Genomic DNA, 23,149 nt, shown 5'->3' with positions numbered 1-23,149 from the left:
TATTTTTTTGTCTTTTTTTTTTTTTTTTTTTTTTTTTTGCTATTTCTTTGGGCCGCTCCCACGGCATATGGAGGTTCCCAGGCTAGGGGTCGAATCGGAGCTGTAGCCCCCGGCCTACGCCAGAGCCACAGCAATGCGAGATCTGAGCCGCGTCTGCAACCTACACCACAGCTCACGGCAACGCCGGATCGTTAACCCACTGAGCAAGGGCAGGGACCGAACCCGCAACCTCATGGTTCCTAGTCGGATTCGTTAACCACTGAGCCACGACGGGAACTCCTGAGTTTATTTTTACAAAGGCTTTTAATTGTAGAATTACTTTATCCAGGTCCTAAACCTGGAATCCCTTGGAAATCACTGAGCAAAATCAGAAAGCTTGTTTAAATCACCCATTAAATTTGCCAATTCTCCATTTCACTGCATGTGTAGAAAGGCAGACTGCGGGAACCACTGGTAAGTCATAAAATATTAAGCTACCTCGGTGCTCAGAAATTGGAACTGTGTTTCCCTTGGCTTCTAAATTGATTTTCCATTCGGAATATCCTGAGTCCTCTTTGAATTACTGCTTTGGCCTGCCCTGGCACACACTGCTTTATGTAGTTGTCAAAAGGAAGCAGAAAACCATTAAAGGGCTGTGTTAATAGCCACATACTTTAAGTAAAGGTAAACAAACTGCAGAAGCATTTCTGTTCGAATCTTTCCACAGAATGCAGGCACTCCACACAATTTCAAACACCATTTTCACTGTTAGGTTACCTTCTTAAATACATGCTTTGGAATGAATATACTCTTAGATAATTTTGAAGCATTCTTTTTTTGGGGGGCTACATATTAAGGTTCCCGGCCAGGGATCAAAGCAGAGCCACAGCTGTGACCTACATCACAGCTTCAGCAACGCTAGTCCTTAACCTACTGTGCCAGGCTGGAGATTGAACGCATGGCTTAGCAACGACTTGAGATGCCACAGAGACGACACTGCATCCTTAATCCACTGCGCCACAGCTGGAACTCCTGAAGCATTGTAAATTATCTTAGATTTTAAATGGAACCCACTAGCCTTTGGCATAATCAGATACTAAAGTAACACAATCTGAGCTTCATTTTTATTCTACCCTCAAGGGTGCTTTGATTCTTTTTTTTTTAATCTTAGAAACTCCTGAGAGGCTGTGAAAAATATTCCTCAATTCTTTCATATAGGCTGTGTTTCCTCAAAAGATCTGACTGGGCAGAAATTATACTGGCTCTACATGAACCAAAAGCTTCAGAATGGTCCTGTACTTATTACCTTTTATCCTAATTTCAGATAAAAGCCCCAAATGCCTCCATTATATAGGTTGTTGAATGGCTTTCTCATGGAAGAAATTCCATATTTAAAACTTGCAGCTTAATTCCCAGACACATTTGAGCGCCCAAGAGCATTATATCCCATTGCCAAGTCATCCAGTTGTTGCTCAGTCACATTTGGTCAAGCACACCAAAAGGAAGTCCAGAGAAAGGGCAGCACTGTACCTTCAGCCCGCTGTCCGATTCCTATCCACCCAGCGCCCTCCCCTTCCCCTTTGTACAGTGACTTTAGGAGAGAGATGAGTGGGAAGGGTGTTGTTTTCTCCATAAGTCAGTAGTGGTAACCTAGTTATTAATTCATATGAAGCAATGTTTACAATGGGAGATTTTTGTCTGGTATCTGCCACACAAAAGCCATCTTTAAATAATTTATAAAAAGAACCTACAGGAGTTCCCGTCGTGGAGCAGTGGTTAACGAATCCGACTAGAAACCATGAGGTTGCGGGTTCGATCCCTGCCCTTGCTCAGTGGGTTGACAATCCGGCGTTGCCGTGAGCTGTGGTGTAGGTTGCAGACATGGCTCGGATCCCACGTTGCTGTGGCTCTGGCATAGGCCAGTGGCTCCAGCTCCGATTCGACCCCTAGCCTGGGAACCTCCATATGCCACGGGAGCAGCCCAAGAAATGGCAAAAAGACAAAAAAAAAAAAAAAGAACCTACATTGATTCTTTCCATGAGTCTGGAAAAAAAGAAATCAAGATTCTTTTTTTTTTTTTTGAATCGGAGCTGTAGCCACCAACCTACGCCAGAGCCACAGCCCACGGCAATGCCGGATCCTTAACCCACTGAGCAAGGCCAAGGATTGAACTGTAACCTCATGGTTCCTAGTCGGATTCGTTAACCACTGAGCTATGACTGAACTCGTCAAGATTCTTTTTTGCATATGTGTATGCTCTATATATTTGGCACTTCAGTGGCTATCAAATAGTACAAAATGGAATCTTTAATTTCTTCCAAAAAAGAGCCCAGGAGAGGAGTTCCTTTCATGGCTCAGTGGTTAACAAACCTGACTAGGATCCATGAGGATGCGGGTTTGATCCCTGGCCTTGCTCAGTGGGTTAAGGATTCGGCGTTGCTGTGAGCTGTGGTGTAGGTCGCAGACGTGGTTCGGATCTGGTGTGGCTGTGGTGAAGGCCAGCAGCTGTAGTTCCAATTCGACCCATAGCCTGGGAACTTCCGTATGTTGCAGATGTGGCCCTAAAAAGCAAAAAAAAAAAAAAAAAAAAAAGGCGCCCAGGGGAGATGGAAAGAAGAAAATCTTCTCTTTCCTGTTGCTGTATTTCCATGTTGGAGGCAGTTTAAAATGCTGATCATTTATCAACTTTTTCTTTGCCTGCTGAGTTCCACACAGAACCAAACAAAGGAACCAGAAGGAGTACAGGTGGGAACCCATATGAAGGCTCGGGCTTTTTTCCAAGACCACTTCTCCACTTCCCACTAGAGATGCTTCCAAGTAGTACCCTGAATATTGTGAGGAGGCTGCCAGCAAAGATTGTGTAATATTTTTCTGTTTTTTTTTGTTTGTTTGTTTAGGGTTGCCCCTGTGGCATATGGAACTTCCCAGGTTAGGGGTCGAATGAGAGATACAGCTGCCACCTACACCACAACCACAGCAACACTGGATCCTTAACCCACAGAGCAGGACCAGGAATAGAACCCCTGTCCTCATGGATATTACTCGGGTTCATTTCTGCTGAGCCACAACGGGAACTCCTAATGTTGTATTTTTCTAGGAATGTGTTGACAGATACTCAAATCAGAACCTAGAAATTATGCATGCCATTTTGAAGAAACCCTTGTCAACCATAGGAATTAATATCTAATTGTGTTTTGTCTAGTGCTCTTTCATCGAATATAAGGATTTTAAGCTGATATATCGGCAGTATGCAGCTCTCTTCATTGTGGTTGGAGTTAATGACACTGAGGTAAGATAATAGAAGAGCCCATGGAAAAATGCAAGAAAATTGGGAATAACAGTCTTATTTTTTACTCCCCCTTAATTGGCATTTTCTTCCCTACTTCCCTCCGTAAGAATTATCTTGACTCTTTAGAGACTGGTTTTTTCAAGGCTGAGGAAAGATGTGTGGAAGAGGTAAACCTAGGATTTTTCTTGCATTTGATGAGCAGCTTGTGGAGAAGCACAACACTAGCCTTCCTAGACCCTAAGCAATAGCAGAGTCCTGCCCTCGTTCTGTGTAGTACAGTGGGACAGCTTGGCCAAGTGTAGAGGCCAGTCAGCTGTGGCACTAAACACAGGCTGACACATCAGAAGCCAGAGCAAACTGTAAATATGATTTGTGTTGTGATAACATCTCCTCAGATTTAGTTCACCTTTTTAGAAATGGCAGTCCCAGCTCCTTTGGCCATAGAATCCTCGGAAAGGTGTTTAAGATCTAAGATACTGGGAGTTCCTGTCATGGCGCAGTGGAAACAAATCCAACTAGGAACCACGAGGTTGCGGGTTCGATCCCTGGCCTCACTCAGTGGGTTGAGGATCCGGCGTTGTCGTGATCTGTGGTGTAGGTGGCAGACGTGGCTCGGATCCTGTGTTGCTATGGCTGTGGTGTAGGCCAGCAGCAATAGCTCCAATTAGATGCCCAGCCTGGGAACCTCCATATGTCACGGGTATAGCCCTAAAAAGACAAAAGACAAAAAAAAAAAAATCTACAATACTTTGAAATCTCAGCGGATTGGTTTTTATCCATGAACCAAACTTTGAGGTGTTTTCCCCATCTTCACAGATGGAAAAGTGATGGCATGAAGACTGAAAATTTGCTTCAGCCAGTTGGTGATGAAGTCATGGAGTAGAACTCTAAACCCTAGACTCAGTTTGTTCCCATTCAGCTAGATTCATCATGGACTTTTTTGAGAAACCTTAGAAATTAAGCCTTTCTATACTTCCCCTATTGTTAAGCCTCTTTTAAATAAACAAGTCAATCAAGGAGTTCCCTGGTGGCTCAGGGGGTTAAGGATCAGTGTTGTCACTGCTACGGTTCGAGTCTTTGCTGTGGCACAGGTTCGATCCTGGCCCAAGAACTTACACATGCCACGGGCATGGCCAAAACATAAAGAAATAAACGAATAAGTCCTAGAACTATTCCGAATATTTGTCAGTAGGAAGCTCCTTTGCTCACATTATCTGTTTACCAAGCTATGTGCTCTTAAATCTGGTTGCTGACTGGGCAGCTCTATGTCTGTTTCCCCATGGGTCAAACTAAAACTAATTGCACCCTTCCTTTTTTATTTCAGAATGAGATGGCAATTTATGAATTCATCCATAACTTTGTGGAAGTTTTAGACGAGTACTTCAGCCGAGTGGTAAGTCTAATGACTAAATCATGGTTTTCATCCTCAGCCCAATTTCCCAGAAATAGGTCTATATCAAAAACATGTGTTAATGTAGTACTTTAGTATGTAAATGTCAAAATTCAAATGAGGCTAAATTTTCCTTTCCTTTCTTTCTGGCTCATCCAAAGTGTTACAAACCTATGTGTGTCTTAGATCTTTATAAAGAACCAGTTCTACAAGACTGAGAGCTTCTTGTATCTTTCTCTCAATTAAAATGTTTTGCTCTCTAACTTGATTTCTCTTTTCTTGTCTCTTCTGTTTCCCCTCCCAAGACACTAGGACCCTTTTTAGTTTAAGAATCATTTCCATATAAATCTTGGCTTCATGGATCAAAACCAACTCCTCTTAAGGAATTCATGAGTTTTTTTCCAAAAGTCCTTTATTTGAACAGCTTTTTTGAAACTTAGTAACATGGAATTCACTCATTTAAAGTGTAGAGTGTTTAGTATTTACCTAGAGTTGTGTAACCATTACCATAATCAAGTTTAAAATATTACATCACCCCAAACAGAAATACCATACCCATTAGCATTTCTCTCTCAATTATCCCCTCCACCAGCTCCAGGCCCTAAGTGATCACTAATCTATTTTCTGTTTCTATTATAACTTTGCCTGTTCTAGACATTTGTATAAATATAATTATATAAAGTATAATATGTGGTCTTTGGTGGCTGGCTTTCTTTTACTTAGCTCATTGTTTTCAAGATTATACTGATCATGTCATAACATGTATCATACTTCTTTTCTTTTTATTGCTGGGTAATATTCCACTCTGTGGACATACTACTTTTTGTTAATCCATTCTTTTTCTTTTTTTTTCTTTTGTCTTTTAGTCTTTCTAGGGCCGCACTTATGACATATGGAGGTTCCCAGGCTAGAGGTCCAGTCAGAGCTATGGCTGCTGGCCTACGCCAGAGCCACAAGGACATGGGATCTGAGCGTCATCTGCAACCTACACCCAGCTCATGGCAACGCCAGATTTTTAACCCACTGATCGAGGCCAGGGTTTGAAACCGTGTCCTCATGGATGCTTGTCGGGTTTGTTAACCACTGAGCCACCAAAGGAACTCCCTGTTAATCCATTCTTTAGTTGATGGACATTTGGGTTATTTATATTTTTGGCTGTTATGAATAATACCACTCTGAGCATTTGGGTACACATTTTGTGTGGAATCATATTTTCAGTTCTCTTGGGTATATATACCTAGGAGTAGAACTTCTGGGTGATGTGGTAACTCCATGTTTATCATTTTGATGAACTGCCAAACTGTTTTCCAAACTGGCTGCCTGATTTAAATTCCCACCAGCCAAGTATGAGGGTTCTAATTCTCCAGATCCTCACCAAACCTTGTTATTATCTGTCTTTTTGATTATAGCCATTCCGGTGGTTGTGAAATGCTATAGAGGCCAATAAAGTATGATTTTGATTTATTTGCTTTTCCCTAATGGATAACAATGTTGAGCATTTTTTTCGTGTGTTTATTGCCCATTTATATATCTTCTTTGGAGAAATATCTGTTCAAATTCTTTGCCTTTTTTTTTTTTTTTTTTGTCTTTTCCCTTGGCATGTGGAGGTTCCCCGGCTAGGGGTCTAATTGGAGCTGTAGCCTCCATCCTACACCACAGCCACAGCGACATGGGATCCAGGCCACGTCTGTGACCTACACCACAGCTCACAGCAACACCACATCCTCCTTAATCCCACTGATCAAGGCCAGGGATCGAACCCACAACCTCATGGTTCCCAGTTGGATTCGTTAACCACTGAGCCATGACGGGAACTCCCTTTGACCATTTTTCAACTTCATTATTTGTCTTTTTATTGTTGAGTTGTAAAAGTCCTTGACATATTCTGAGTACACATCTCTTGTCTGATATGATTTGAAAATATTTTCTCTATTCAGTGGCTTTATTTTCATTTTCTTGATGGTGACATTTAAATACAATAGTTTTTTGTTTGTTTGTTTTTATGTTTTGTTTTGCTTTGGCCACACTTATGGCATGTGGAAGCTCCCAGGCCAGGGATCGAACCTATCAATCCAAGTTGCTGCAGTGACAGCACCAGATCCTTAATGCTCTGTGCCACAAGGGAACTGTAAACACAATAGTTTTTTTTCTTTTTTCTCTCTAGGGCTGCACCTGCAGCATGTAGAAGTTCTGAGGCTAAGGGTCAAATTGGAGCTACAGCTACCAGCCTGTGCCACAGCCACAGCCACACCAGATCCGAGCTGCACCTTTGACCTACACCACAGCTTGTGGCAACACTGGATCCATAACCCACTGAACAGGGCCAGGGATTGAACCTGCATCCTCGTGAATACTAGTTGGGTTCTTAACCAGCTGAGCCACAACGGGAACTCCCATAATAATTTTTAATGTTGGCGAAGTTAGATTATTTTTATTAATGCAAATGTTTTTGGTGTCATGTCTAAAAAGGCAAGGTCATGAAGATTTATTTACTCTTGTGTTCTTTTTTTGGTCCCAAATCAGACTTTATCTATTTCAATGTTGTATTTTTTGTGTGTGTGTGTGTGTGTGTGTGTGTGTAAATATAAATTTAGCTTCTACATTTAGGTTTTTGGTCCATTTTGAGTAATTTTTATGTAATGTGTGAAGTCGAGGTCTAACTTCATTCTTTCGCATGTGAATATGTTGAAAAGACTATTCTTACCTCCAATTGAATTGTCTTGGCACCTTTGTCAAAAATAGTTGACCAAAAATGTAACGCTTTCTCTGGACTTTCAGTTCTGTTTTAATGATCTATATGTTTATTTTTCTACCAGTACCACACTGTCTTGATCACTTTATTAGCTTTGCAGTTAGTTTGAAATTCAATAGTTTTTTTGAAAAAAAAATCAGTGAAGATGTTTTACTTTACCACTATATGCTTTTCTGAGACTTGGTTAGACATTCCTGAGAAGTAGTAGTGGCAGGAGTTCCCTGGTGGCTCAGCAGGTTAAGGATCTGGTGTTGTCACTGCTGTGGCGTGGGTGAGATCCCTGGCCCTGGAACTTCTGTATGCCATGGGCATAGTCCAAAAAAAAAAAAAAAAAGGAAGTAGTGGTAGTACAAGCTGTTTTTTCAAAATTTTCTTGTTTATTTGATTTTGCTTTTAAATAAAAGGATTAGGAAGGAACTGTTTCTAAGCTGCTTCCTCCCGAGCAGAGTAGAATCTGCTCCATAATGAGCAATACTGAGTGCTCTAAAGCCTGGTAAGGGCAAAGTTCATGTTAAAAGTTATATCTTCAGCCTAACTCCTAGTGTTGGAAGTAAACTTTGGCAAATTCCTTCTTTGTGGGACAATCAGTTAGCCTGTTTTCATCGTCTTAGTGCAGTTGTTAGTGGTTCCTGGTTCAAGGAATTTGTTGGTAATATAACTTCTTGGCTTATCCCAGAATACTGAATTCTGGGTTGAGGCATGGCTATCTCTGTTTTAACAAGCCTTTCAAGTCATTCTGATGCATGCCTAAGTTTGCATAATAATAATATAATGTTTGCCTCATGCCTTAATACATGAGGCTTGCTGTCAGCATTTCCTGATTCAGCAGTTGGAGCTGGGAAGCTGCCCAATGCCTGCAACATGACAGTGCATCTAGCCAGGAAGGGACTGTTGCCCTCCAAAGCTGAAGGACAGCAAGAGATTGGGCCATTCCAGAGACTGGCCTTGCGGGGACAGGGGGCATTGAGGCTGGCTTTAAAATGTATCTTTGTATTGATTGCTCAGAGAGAGCACCATAGATCAGTACTATCCAACAGAACTTTCTGTGGTGACTGAAATATTTTACCTGTGCCATCCAGTGTAATCGGTGCTAGCCACATGTGGCTCTTGAATACTTGAAATGTGATTAGTGTAAATGGGGAATTGGACATTTAATGTTAATTAATTTAAATTGCCACATGAAGCTGGTGGTTACCATAATGGATGGCATAGCTCTACTTGAGGCTTAGCTCCTGATGTCCACTCTCTTAAGAAAGACCATTTGCAAGTCAGGTTCCGTGATTCAGAACTGGCCATGGTTCATCACTTTAAGGGAGCATCTATCAAGAAGAATATAATTCCTCAAAATAGCAGTGTTTTAAACCTGGGAGCATAAAGAGTGGGTAGGAGCAATATCATTGCTAAGGTTTTAAAAATTATCATATTTGGTAACTGAGAATAAATAGCAGGTTGCTAAATTCTAGCTGTTATTCTAGGGAGAGAGGTGGTGACCACATAAACCACAGAAGTAAAGATTAGAATTTATTTTAAGCCAGGTGATTATATAGGACTTGGACAGTACTAAGGGATGATCCAGTTTAGGATGACAATAGCAAAAAGAAGAGAAAGAGGAGGGAGAAGATTATCATGGGAAAGAAAATAGAATCTGTCCCACTCATGGAGCATGCCTTGTCATCAAAGATTTATTTTTAGGTTCATGAGTTTTAAACATTCTTTCTTGGGCTATTTTTAATCTTAAGAGTTTCCAAATCTTAAATTTGGAGTTCAGTCTCATGCTGTCTGAACTGAAAGAAGCATCTTAGCATCACATTTCAAAACAAAAAGCCGGGGCTTCCCATTGTGGCCCAGCGGTAAAGAACCCAACTAGTAACCATGAGGACACAGGTTCCATCCCTGGCCTCACTCAGTGGGATAAAGAATCCAGCGTTGCCATGAGCCTGTGGTGTAGGTCTCAAATGTGGCTTAGATCCCAAGTTGCTGTGGCTGTGGTATAGGCCTGCAGCTGATTCAACCCCTAGCCTGAGAATTTCTATATGCTGTGGGGTCAGCCCTAAAAAGACAAAAACAAACAAACAAACAAAAAAAACCCAGTTAGCTTCAAAAGAGGCAGTTTTGCAAGAGATGAGGATTGTTGCTGTTGAGGACATGGGATCAGGGTTGTCAGTGCTGCACTTGACAGACCCTAAGTCCTGTCAAATATTAAGTATTTCATCTTTTTCATGACATAAATATGTTCACTGAAAAAAATTTAAAAAGAAAGGGTAGGAGTTCCTGTCGTGGCTCAGTGGTTAACAAATCTGACTAGGAACCATGAGGTTGCAGGCTAGATCCCTGGCCTCGCGCAGTGGGTTAAGGATCCGGCGTTGCCGTGAGCTGTGGTGTAGGTCACAGACGTGGCTTGGATCCCACATTGCTGTGGCTCTGGCGTAGGCCGGTGGCTACAGCTCCAATTAGACCCCTAGCCTGGGAACTTCCATATGCCACTGGTGTGACCCTAGAAAAAGACAAAAATTAAATAAATAAATAAATAGAAATGGCAAATCATCAGTGAGTGTGCCACTTATTGATATGTTCTATTAGGTACATTTTCTTCTAGGTTTTATGTATTTGTCTATAGCTAACTATATCTCTCTAAATACATGTATACAGGGGATAATGCTATATATACCATTTTATAACTTGCTCTTTTATTTAACAGTATGTCAGTACTTATGTATCTATGTCATCGTTTGTGGATTTGCTATAATTTATTACTAGTCCCCCCTTGATAGACATTTAGCGTGTTTTCAATAATTTGCTACTGTAAATAATATTGGGCTCTTTTCTCTTTTCCAGAGTGAATTAGATGTATCCTTTTTCAGTGCTGTGAACCAGGTTTTCCGCAGTACTTGGCAAAGGACAGGCTAGTCCTGATCAGGTAAAGGCCATGGGGCAGGAAAACAATTCAGTGGAATCCAGAATCTGGAAGTCTAATTGTCACTGGCTCTGACAAGACAGCTAGAGGTACAGGTGCTTTGCAGAAACCCTCTATCCTTTTCCACAAAGACAATTCTTTTATTTTTCAGATAGGGCAATGCTATTATAGTTAATAATCACTATTCTATAGTAATTTAACTTATGCATATGGGATAGGCTTTTTCAGAACTTAAATACACAGCCTGAAAGTGCTTGGTCCTCCTAGAGAGAATGGATTTTCATGGATTCAGGTATAGATTTCCATAAATTCTCCACATGATCAGAATAAGGTCTTCAAGGATGTTAAACTGGAGAGTTAGAGAAATTACCTGGCTTGTATTCATTTCCTTTTATAGCAAAAGAAACTCTCCTTTTCTTCTTTTCTCCCTTTTAAATCAAAGTATCCAAGGGCCCCAAGAACAAGCATGATTTGCTTAGAATACTGCAGGCCTGTGGGTTTTGGCAGGAGCCCACTGAGCTTGTATGAGTGCTCTGCAGGCAAGTTGTCTTTTATTTTTACTGCAGAAATCTGCTTACCACTTGAAAGCAATAAATAGAATAGTCCTTTGAGAAAACACCAGGCTTGAATCTAAAATAGTAACATTAATTTTAACAAAATATACATTAATTATAACATTTTTATATGTGTATATATGTATACATACATTTGTGTACATGTACATGCGCGCGCACACACACACACATGATACCTAAGCCTAGAACCACTATGCCAGTATATTCTGGGGAAATGGCCAGGCCATTTACCTTTTTTTTTTTCCTGGCTACCCCATGGCATATGGAGTTCCTGGGCCAGGGTATCAGATCTGAGCCGCAATTGTGACCTAAGCTGCAGCTGCAGAAATGCTGGATCCTTAACCTACTGTGCAGGGCCAGGGATTGAACCTGTGTCCCAGTGCTCCCATGACACTCTTGATCCCACTGTGCCACATTGGGAACTCCAAACTTTTACTGTTTTTTAAATTTAATTTTTATTTTATATTTGAGTATAGTTGATTTTCAGTGTTATATCTTTTACTATTGAAAGAAAATGTCAGTTGATAAATTTCATTTGCGGGCAGTATTTGGAAGCCTCTTTAAATTAACTCAGGAAATCTGAGTGCCCTCTAGTGGTGAATGACCTAAATCTGTGGTCCTTTTGACCCAGGAGGCCCAAGACCAGGTTGTATATTAGGGAATATTTTCATTCAGCAACTAACATTCCATTTTAACTAAGGGCTTTTAATTGATTCAAAATAAATCTTCTCCAGAATTCCCTGGTGACTCTGCAGGTTTAATCCCTGGCCTAGGACCTTCTCCATGCTGCAGCTATGGCCAATAAAAGGGAACAAAATAAATCCCTTCCTCCTTGTATGGGGGATAAGAAAAATGCCTTTTAAGAAGTCCTAGGGGAGTTCCCGTCAAGGCTCAGTGGTTAACGAACCTGACTAGTGCCCATGAGGATGTGGGTTCGATCCCTGGCCTTACTCAGTGGGTTAAGGATCCAGTGTTACCATGAGCTGTGGTGTAGGTCGCAGACATGTCTCAGATCCCCCATTGCTGTGGCTGTGGTGTAGGCTGGCAGTTACAACTCCAATTTGACCCCTACCCTGGGAACCTCCGTATGCCAAGGGTGCAGCCCTAAAAAGACAAACAAAAAAAAAAAGAGAGAGAGAGAGAAGTCATCAGGAAGATAACAAAAGCTAATAGACACTTCATTAGGAATGTAGACATCCAAGTTCTACTTTCAGTCCTGCTGCCAACTAGCTAGTTGTGTATATCGGACAAGCCATCTCAAAAATGATAGAATTAAACTAGAAGAGCTTTAGCATCCTAACAGCCTTAATATTTGATGTTGCCATGACTCTAGGTAACTAAGCTGAGATAATCTTAGACCTAGAAGAGTATGAGAGAGTCTTACATGTCTAGATATTCAGAGATTTAAAGTCAATCAGATGTAATAGGATGTGTATTATAGTTGGACTCATTGTGTTGTATCATATATTGACCAGGTGTTTATTAGAAGTAGAAATGAGTTTGTCTTTGTATCCCTCAAGTGTATAGTGTAGGTCCATGTAGTGAGTTCCAGCATTCTTGTTTGAATTTTATTTTCATACCAAAGCTCATAATTTCTCTCTTTTCCCCTCATTTTATTTAGTATAATTTTTGCCCTCCCTTCCTCTCTGACTTAAATGTTTACTGTCCTTAGGAATTATTTAGGCACCTCCACCTGACAGATTGGGAATTTTGCATCACTTAGAGAAGGGAACTAAATCTTTCCAGACCTGGAAGTGGAAGTTCACATGGCCCTCCCAGACTCTAAAAGTGCAGCATGGGTGGCACCTCTCTTCTATTGAGATTCTGAAAGGGTTTCTACACTTAGCATCTGGAAAAAGCCAAATTACAAGCCCATGACTCTATTCTGCCTCATACATTTTTCTGTTTAACTGTCACGATGAAGTCCAAGGAAGAGTCCTACACACTAGTTTCTTTTTCTTTTTTTTGAGGGGCAGGGGGCTGTGCCTGTAGCATTTGGAAGTTCCCTGGCCAGGGACTGAACCCACACCCAGGCAGTGACTTGAGTCACTATAGTGACAATGCTGGATCCTTAACCTACTGCACCACAGGAGAACTCCTACACACCAGTTTTTTTAATAGTAAAACAAGGGAGTCTTTTAGAGGTAGAGCCTCAGTTTCCTGGTCCCTCTGCAAGGCCCCAGGCATCCTGCATCATCACTCTGGTAGCATGTAACCAGGAACCTGCTGGAGCTGCTGACACTGTGCCGGGAAAGCTCCCTTAGGCCCTGAAAGATTGAAAATCAGCAGCTGACTTAACAGCAACCTGGAGTCAGTTCTCCCAACACTCAGAGCCTTTGTATTTGCTCAGGTTAAGAAAGCCATCCCACTCATCCCACTCCCTTCTCCCTCCCCCTTGGCAACCACAAGTCTGTTCTCTGTATTTGTGAGTCTGTTTCTGTTTTGTGGATAGGTTCATTTGTGCCATATTTTAGGTTCCGCATACAAGTGATAAGGATTTTGGGGTTGGTAGATTCAAACTATTACAGTGAGAATGGATAAGCAATGAGGTCCTACTGTACAGCACAGGGGACTATATCCACTTTCTTGGGACAGAACATGATGGAAGATAGTATGAGAAAAAGAATGTACATATATGTATGACTGGTCACTATGCTGTACAGTAGGAATTAACACTGTAAATCAACTATGATTTTTAAAAAATTAAGTTTAAAAAAAAAAAGTAAGCCTTTCATGTCAGTCCACACAAAACAGATACGACTTAAGGCTCAGTTTTGTTGTAGCAACAGGAAGATGGGAGTCAAAATCTTATGGAATTCCCAAGAAGCGCTTTATTTGTAGTCTTTTTATCCAGAGGCTTTACCACCCTGAAGCCTTCTAAGAATGGGGCAGTCTTCCAGAGCCTGCAGGGTTACCACTGGGCAGTAAAATGCACTATTTACCTTTCTCCCTAGTGCAGGCTTGTTCTAGTTCTAGTAAGATTAATGTCACAGAGCAAGACAGATGGGATATTAAAAAGAAACAATCTAAGCTCAAGAAAGCAGGACAGAAATTCTGACTTGTTGAAAATCCTTCAAATGAGTGGAAACTCTGTTGCAGAGTAGTATTGGGTGGGGCAGCCTGCACCCTGGGGACCAAGCACATCAGTGACCTCAATCATTCACGTGCCCTGAAGTAGCTCTCCTACCCTTCCCCTACTCTAGTCATGTCCCGCTGCACCCACGGGGCTGAAATGTTGCCTGAGGACTTCTATCAGGAAAGTTTGCCCCTCCACATACTTTGGTAGACTTATTAAAGACTTCAAATTCCATGAATTAAGATAGCTTTTAGGAACTAGGTGATGCACTTCTCAAAAAGTGCTTGGCTTCAGAGCCCCAGATTTGCTGAAATCCCCAGACAATTCATATGAATAGAATAGAATGCTTCTGCTAAACAGTCAGGGGATGACACCAGTGAACAGCGCTGTGAAAGCCCACATGGGTGATATGAAACATGCTCTCTTTCCTGCCACTGAGGAAGGGCCCCCCTCCTGCCTGCACTCTCTGTGATGCAGCTAGTTATCTACCACGTCCTCTGGAGGAATGGAGGAACCCAGGCAAAAGTAAGCAGCACCCCAAGGTTTGCAGTCAGGAGTGGTGTCATGCACGCCTTCACTACTTTCCTAAAATCCAAACACCTTTAGAGGTCCAGAAACCAGAACAGGACTTCTCCAAGTAGGAGATAATTTCAGCCTGATTTAATGAGAAATCACAGATGTACCTGTTCAACTAGGGGAATATGGGCAAGAACAAAGACATTCTTCGGGAAAGCCATCCAACACTGAAAGGGTGGCGTCTAGAGGAACTGAAATCTTCTCCATGTTCTCTGAGAGAGTTACAATCATTACTTGTTATTACAAAAGGATTTCATTCTTTCTTTTTCTTTTTAGGGCCATACCTGCAGCATATGGAAGTTCCTAGGCTAGGGGTTGAATTAGAGAAACGCAGGATCTGAGCTGCATCTGTGACCCATACCACAGCTCATGGCAATGCCAGATCCTTAACCCACTGAGTGAGTTCGAACCCACTGAGTGAGGATTGAACCCAGGTCCTCATGGATACTGGTCAGATTCGTTTACACTGAGCCACAAGGGGAACTCCACAGAAGGATTTCTTTTGTGGTGTGGTGTAGCATGTGACTACATCAAGAATGGCTTGATAAAATCAGGAAAGAGTAAACGAGCTTTCCTCTCCCTGAAGGTTACTTTTAGAGCCATAGAATTTGACTGCGTTGGAGCTGGGGTAAAGCTACATAATCACCAGGTTAAAACCTCACTTTTTAGATGAAGAGGCTGAGGCCCAGAGAGGTTCTGTGTCCCAATCCATATTGCTACTGGGAGACAGAGCTGGTACCAGTCTCTGTGTTTCCAGGGCCTTTGATTCTAGAGCTATAAACTTGATATGAGATTAAATTTGATATATTTTCTGGAAAATTTATAATCATCTGGAGTATACTATAGCAATTTAATCTCCAAGAAAATATTTGTAAATTGTCTTCACCATGCTGTCTCAGTGTTTCCTGAATTAGGGAAATTTTAGAGAAACACTGGCCTTTGGTTGGAGAAGTCAGACATGATGAAAAATTCTGAAGAGGGTACCTGATTGTCTTGATGAGAGCATGCTCTCCAACAGTGAAGTTCACATTCAGAGATCTCTAAACATCTTTTTTCTTTTGAAAATATGTCCATTGAAAACAGGTCTGCAGGAGAAAAGAGCTGGCCTGTGGGCCCGAGGGAATGTGTGCAGCTAGTCCAATCTTTGGGAAGGGCAGGCATGGAGGGAGTAGGGCCCTCTCCATGATGAGCATTCTTGTCAAGCCATCATGAACGTGGCAAGTCTCAGAATTATGAACTGTCCCCAAGGGAGTTAGCCATTCACCTGGGAAAGGGAGGTGAAAGTTCCAGATTAAACAGTTCTGTCTGCTTCCAAGCTGCTTTGGCTCTCCCTAGCCTTAGCTATATCTCTGTTTCCTTTAAGTGTGTTTCTGAGTCCTTTAGGTGTCATATTAATCCCTTACTCTTCCTCCTATCCCTCCCCTGCAGGTCCCTCTGCTGTATCCCTCTCCTTTTGTTCCATGCTTCTGGGTTCTGTTGTACTTAGGAATTGTGGCAGCAAGTTAGGAGAAGCAACAGAGAGTTTGGGGGGAAAAAAAAAAGAGAAATGATAGGTGCATTGACCTTAGTGCAGGTTTTCATATTTCTGTCATTTTACATAAGCCTATATAAACTTTTTTTTTTTTTTTTTTGGTCTTTTCTAGGGCCGCTCCCATGGCATATGGAGGTTCCCAGGCTAGGGGTCAAATCGGAGCTGTAGCCACCAGCCACAGCAACACGGGATCCGAGCCGTGTCTGCGACCTACACCACAGCTCACAGCAACGCCGGACCGTTAACCCACTGAGCAAGGGCAGGGATCGAACCCACAACCTCATGGTTCCTAGTTGAATTCGTTAACCACTGAGCCATGACGGGAACTCCTAAACTTTTTTTAATTTTTATTTTTATTTGTCTTTTTGCTATTTCTTTGGGCCGCTCCCACAGCATATGGAGGTTCCCAGGCTAGGGGTCGAATCGGAGCTGTAGCCACTGGCCTAGGCCAGAGCCACAGCAACGCGGGATCCGAGCCGCGTCTGCAACCTACACCACAGCTCACGGCAATGCCGGATCGTTAACCCGCTGAGCAAGGGCAGGGACTGAACCCGCAACCTCATGGTTCCTAGTCGGATTCGTTAACCACTGCGCCACGACAGGAACTCCTAAACTTTTTTTTTTTTTAAAAAATTACACCTGGATGTCTTACTGCTCTTAGAATATGAATGGGTCTTTAAAAAACATCTACTTAAGGAATTCCCGTTGTGGCTCAGTGGTTAACGAATCCGACTAGGAACCATGAGGTTGCAGGTTTGATCCTTGGCCTTGCTCAGTGGGTTAACGATCCGGTGTTGCTGTGAGCTGCGGTGTAGGTCACAGACTCGGCTCGGATCTGGTGTTGCTATGTCTCTGGCATAGGCCAGCAGCTATAGCTCCAATTGGACCCCTAGCCTGGGAACCGCCATATGCCGCGGGAGCAGCCCTAGAAAAGGCAAAAGGACAAAAAAAATAAAAATCTACTTAAAAAACAACACTCTTTTTCATTGACCTAATAACAAAAGGCCACACTAGGCCTAAAAGTGAGCCAAAGACTGTTACAAGGAGAGCATATCCAGGACTATGCAGAATCTTCACAATGAGAATTTTCTAGACACTAATATTTGTGGGTAATGTGAACACATTGGCCCTTTGCAACTTAGCTAATTCTATGGGAAATTGAATTAAGGTATTAAAAAAAGAGAGCAAGTTTTTCCCCCCATCCTAAAGAACTTTGCTTAGCTAGGATCTTAAAAAAGAAAAAGAAAAGAAAGAAAAAAAATCAAATAAGACAAGGGATCTGAGACCAAAATCTAGAATTAGAAATTTGTGTTTCTAGGCTGGACTCTGCACTGAAATTGCTTTTGAGATCCCTTTTGAATCAATGTTACTGAGTTTTCTCTTATTAAAAGAGAACTATACCACCACAGTGGTGTTAAAATACCATGTTGAAAAAGTTTTATAATCCAAAGATCAAAATTCCAATTTATGTACTAGAAACATTTTAATCACTTTAACTAAAAAGTTGATTTCAAGTGGCACTAATATTACTGGGGCCCTTAGATATTCAACTCCAGTCCACATTACATAGAAATTCATAAAGTCTCTTGGGTTTCAGGGTTGGGAGAAAGTGGAGCTTTATGAATCTGCTCTTTGAGAGGCTGTTTCTAGTTCATATCAGCTCCAACTTTAGGGTGCCCATGAGAGGAAACAAGATGCCTGAAGGATCTTTAAGTCAGTTGAAATCAGTATAACCTGAAGGTTTGGACCCTCTTAAAACAGTCATTCTCAGCTCATCACATTAATAGACCTGTGCACATTAATAGGCCTGTGCCTTTCTTGCTTCCTCCTATTCCAAATGTCAGGGTTAATGTGTGTTTGCCTTTCTTTATTGCCACAGCACTTGGCATATAGGTTATTTTTTGGTCCCTGCTCACCTGGCTTATAGCCCAAATACTGTTACTCTTGGCTTTGCCAGTGTACACAAGTTGCTAATAAACCAAATTAAGATGTGAACAACAGCAGGATTCTTACTTTAAAGGAGTCACATGATTCTAAGGGAAAATCAGCTTTCAGGCTTTGCCTCATGTTGGATTTGGTCTGTGGTTTCCCTATATAGTGCCAGAAAGTTGCATGATTATTGGGGGTTCGAGCCAGATACTCAGACAGGTAGTCACATGCCCACAGTACAGAATGACTTCACCGAGCAACTCATGTTTCCAGGATGTTGGGAAATTCAGACTTACTGAAGGAGCTTGTCCTTGCAATGTGAGGATGTAAGTGGTTGATATGATTCAGCAGTAAATTCTAATCTGAATTTCAAAACATTCCCCTGGTTGTTCAAGGGGACATAAATCTGAATTGCTGATCTCCTCCTGCCACAGATGGAGCAGTCCTCAGAGTAGCCTGATCCCTGAACCAATTCAAATAGACAAATTTAAATTTCCTTCTGTCTCAAAGAAAATCACCCTTGATTAGTTGACACTTTAAAAGTCACTAAGCTTTTATTGTCCTTAGTGAATATATAGGGGGATTCTACAGGGCATTTTTCATGCAGCCACCTGTACTTCCCAGCTCTGCTTTTCTTTATCCCTGGCTGTCATTCCTACCTTGCTTGGTTTCCAAGTTCTGGCTTCTGGGTCTGGTGAACAAGATTGAGTCAAGGGCCTAATATTCCAGTCCCAAATTGGCCATGGACAAAGCAATCATCTAATTGGAAGACATTATTAATAGGTATATCAGAGTAAAGCTTTTTTTTTTTTTCTGGGTCACTTAAGGACAGTTCCCATGGGCTCCTGAAAAACAGTTTATTCTGCTAGTGGACTACTTGCACAGAGCTTAATGAGGTATTAACACAGAACCTAATAGAAACTTAGAAGTCATTCATAGGGTTGTCTCATTCTCTATAGATGTACTTCACTAAAGAAATACAACAGACCTGAACATCTAGAATTATTGGGGGAAAAAATCAGGTGTTAACTCATTTAAAAAAGATTCACAAATTATGAATTCCTCTAGTGCATTTAATTACTCACTTGCTGAATGAAGTCTGTCTATTTCAAACAATCGGTCGGCCATTTGTTGTTTTTAGTAGACTAGGATCATGCTCATTAGAAGTGGAAACTTAAGGAGTTCCCGTCGTGGCGCAGTGATTAACGAATCCGACTAGGAACCATGAGGTTGCGGGTTCGGTCCCTGCCCTTGCTCAGTGGGTTAACGATCTGGCGTTGCCATGAGCTGTGGTGTAGGTCGCAGACTCGGCTCGGATCCTGCGTTGCTGTGGCTCTGGCGTAGGCTGGCAGCTACAGCTCCGATTCGACCCCTAACCAGGGAACCTCCATATGCCGCGGGAGCGGCCCAAGAAATGGCAAAAAGACAAAAAAAAAAAAAAGAAATGGAAACTTAAGACAGTAAAGCGTCGAATTTAGAAATGTTCAACCATTGTCACCATCTCATCCCAATTCCTTTTCCTTTCACAAAAGTTAGGTCTTCAGGAGTTCCCATCGTGGCGCAGTGGTTAACGAATCCAACTAGGAACCATGAGGTTGCAGGTTTGATCCCTGGCCTTGCTCAGTGGGTTAAGGATCCGGTGTTGCTGTGAGCTGTGGTGTAGGTCACAGATGCGGCTCAGATCTGGCGTTGCTGTGGCTCTGGCGTAGGCCAGTGGCTACAGCTCCAATTCGACCCCTAGCCTGGGAACCTCCATATGCCTCAGAAGTGGCCCTAGAAAAGGCAAAAAAGAGAAAGTTAGGTCTTCAAATGAAGGGGCTCCTGGGGAGTAATCTGGTTCTAATTATCTAGACATTGGAGTCTAAGAGTATTTTCTTCTTTCCACATTCTCTATACAAACTTTCCATAAAGAACATCAGAAAGCTAAAGTGGCTCTATAATTCTCAAATGAGTATTTTTAGAACTCTCCACTTTTAAGAAGTACTCTTAAAATTCAGAATTTTATATCTCCTTGGGAATTGAATCAGCATTCTTCATTTATTCTCATGGCTATTTTCTTCTTCAGCCTGTCTGACATAGAGGATGCTCAAGATGCAATGTTGTAAAGGCATTTATTTTGGGGTGGAGGTTTGAGGGCAGAGGGAAAGATTATATTCAGCAGCCTTAGGCCTCTCCTGAGAAGTCTGGAAGTAGCAGAGCAGTTAAGCCCAAACTTTAGGTTTAAATTCCAGCTCTGGCAGTTACTAGCCACATACGCAAACATCACAAAGTTGTAGACAAGCCTGAAGTAATATAGGTACAACACTCAACACAATGCCTAGAACATAACGAGTATTCAGTAGGTCTTGGCTATTACTGTTGTTATTGTCCAGGAAGACAACATTGTTCTTGAGTTCAGGTTACACTCTTGCCAAATTTTCCTTGCTTTGTTCTCCAGCTCTTAGTAGATTCCCTCTCTAAAAGGTGTAGCTCTTTGTTTGTTGTCCAATTAGCCCAACCAAAGTGAAACTAGGTGTGAATATGTACATGAAGGAAATAATTTCTAATGTAAACACTAATTTTAAATTTAATTTCAGGAATTGTTTAAAAAAAGCCCTTCATGCTTAGACTAAATTACACTGGAAAAATTCCAGGCTAAGTCATAAGTTATTATGTACTGAATGTTAACATTTTTATAACCCTAATTTCCTTAATATAACCCTAGATAATGTTTAATTTGGATAAAGTACACATCATTTTGGATGAGATGGTGTTAAACGGCTGCATTGTGGAAACAAATCGGGCAAGAATTCTTGCCCCTCTACTAATTCTTGATAAGATGTCAGAAAGCTGAAAATGGAAAGGCTGTGTCAGACAACATCGACTTATAGGAAATGAGAACACCATGGAATACCCCTGAACATGGACAGCCCAAAAGAATCTGGAAGACCGTACATTGCAAAATGGGCTATCCTCCTAAAGACATTTTACCTTTTTTTTTTTTTAAGGGCTGTACCCACAGCATATGGAGGTTCCCAGGCTAGGGGCTGAATCAGAGCTATAGCTGCCAGCCTATCCCACAGCCACAGCAACACAGGACCCAAGCTGTGTCCCTGACCTACACCATAGCTCACGCCAACACTGGATCCTTAACACACCGAGTGAAGCCAGGGATTGAACCTGCGTCTTCATGGATGCTAGTCAGATTTGTTTGCACTGAGCCACAACAGGAACTCCCCAAGGACATTTTAAACATGTGTTGTCCACCATTCCTAAAAGGAAAACGAAACACATTTTAAAATATGATGTACAAAGAAAAATTTTCCCTAAACAGAGAGACAAGTTTCATTTTCTAACCATAAGCATTTTTTTTTTCTCACTTGTTTAAATTTTGTGGAGTACTAAGGGACCCTTTTTTTGGTCTCTGCTTCCTTTTGCAAATTAGACTCAGGAATAGAAGCATGGGTTGGGAAGAAAGTGTGGCAGCTATCAGCCCAGCCAGTAAACTTTTTAAACTGATTTAAACACACACAGCACTTTGAATGACATTATTTTCTGAATGCTATATTTTTCCTTTAGAAATCTTAAAAAGTCAAAAGTTCACTCCATTCATGTACCTGATGAAAATTGCAGAATTAAATTTTATTTGCCAGCATATAAAAGCCTGATATCCATTTTATGGGTACTTGGCAAATACAATGTTATCATGCAGTTAACTCTATAGAGAACATTACTACCTAATAATGAATGGTTAAGCATTAAAAACAGCTCTTACAACTATCCTATATGCCTTATTGTAAAGAGTTTGTCTTATTATTAAACTTACTTGTAAATGAAATTTACTTTAGTTCAAAGTTTAAAAACAGAATGCAAGAAAATATCTCTGTTCAGGTTGCCTTGAAATGAATGTCTCTCCCTCCCTTTTACTCCTTCAACCCCTTCTCCTGGAATGTCCTTTTCTTTTTGGTGGCATGTGGAAGAGTGTGAACCTGCGCCACAACAGTGACCCAAGCCACTGCAGTGACAACGCCGGATTCTTAACCCACCACACTGCAAGAGAACTGGAAATGTCTTGAAGCAAAGAAAACCTCTAAGGCACTATGGAAGAGCAATACCCTGATGCTTCCAAACCTTTTCACATATATGCTTTTGCTGCTCAGTCAACAAAAGATACCGAACTGTCTTAGGTAAAAACATGTTTATGTGCATGTACAGGTAGGAGGGCAGGTGCAGTGGAGGAAAGAGAAATACAGTCTTGGTACAGGAGGATATTGTACCATTCAACGGAACTGCAAGAGTTCTTTCACTTGCAACACTCTTATCCTCCAAAAGAGGATATAAAAGGACATTCTGGGTACTGATAATTGATTTAGTACTGTTTTGACTTTTCTCTCTCTCTCATGTGTGTAGGTGTGGGTATGGGTGTGGTGTGGTATAAATGGGGGGATTTTGTTTAAATTCTTTATGTGTTTCTAAAAAATATACTTACATATTTCAAAGTTCACATCTATGAAGCCCTGGCAACCAGTCAATAATGCACTCCAAAAGCAAATCTTAGTTGTTTGGGACTCATTCAGAAAGGCTTCTGACCTGCCAGAACAGTGAATGGTGTGTATATATACATATTATAGCCCCACCTTTGCATTAAGTGGCCAAGGTCTGGGGAAAGCCCAGTCTAGATCAAAGGGCTTTGGAGGTCTCTCTGAAACACATTAGTTGGGAAACACTGTCCTAGTTGGTACTCACTTAATCAGTAGCACATTTGGGTAACTGCTGAAACTGGTACACCAGAAGTAACTAGGGAGTGAATAAAATTAATTTTTGGGTCACACCAAAATAGCATTCAAATAACATCTTGGCACAGATTTTAGTACCTTGAGAGAATAACAATTTAAAAAAAATACTAGGTAGATACCACAGGAAAAAATACTCAAGAACTTAGTGTATGTGGAGACCCAAGTAGAAGTCTAATGATACTTCACTCATGCAAAGTGAACTGTAATGTGACTGTTCTGTGACAGGCTGTGTTGTCATCTCACTTCGGGGTTATTGCTAAACTGTGACTACCAGCTCTAAGTCATTTTCTCACTCATGAAATTTATGCCTCAGACTGGTCAGCTGTACCTTGTTCTTGGCCTTTTCTTTCTATAGAAAGATTC

The 23,149-nt window shown here is 41.4% G+C and overlaps 1 protein-coding gene across 1 annotated transcript in view; it reads left to right on the top strand.

Moving 5' to 3' along the window:
• Window positions 1–22,494, top strand: part of AP4S1 (adaptor related protein complex 4 subunit sigma 1) — a 49,138-nt gene extending 26,644 nt beyond the window's left edge. The window contains exons 3-6 of the mRNA XM_047797142.1: window positions 3,182–3,268; window positions 4,593–4,661; window positions 10,246–10,257; window positions 20,716–22,494. Coding sequence (XP_047653098.1) covers window positions 3,182–3,268; window positions 4,593–4,661; window positions 10,246–10,257; window positions 20,716–20,844 — 297 coding nt within the window. The 3' untranslated portion in view covers window positions 20,845–22,494. The remainder of the gene's footprint in view (window positions 1–3,181; window positions 3,269–4,592; window positions 4,662–10,245; window positions 10,258–20,715) is intronic.
• The last annotated feature ends 655 nt before the right edge of the window (window positions 22,495–23,149 follow it).

Source organism: Phacochoerus africanus, chromosome 9, assembly GCF_016906955.1.
Source record: "Phacochoerus africanus isolate WHEZ1 chromosome 9, ROS_Pafr_v1, whole genome shotgun sequence".
Lineage (NCBI taxonomy): Eukaryota > Metazoa > Chordata > Mammalia > Artiodactyla > Suidae > Phacochoerus > Phacochoerus africanus.
The sequence above is the reverse complement of the archived record's forward strand: the minus strand, read 5'-3'. Positions and strand labels throughout refer to the sequence as shown.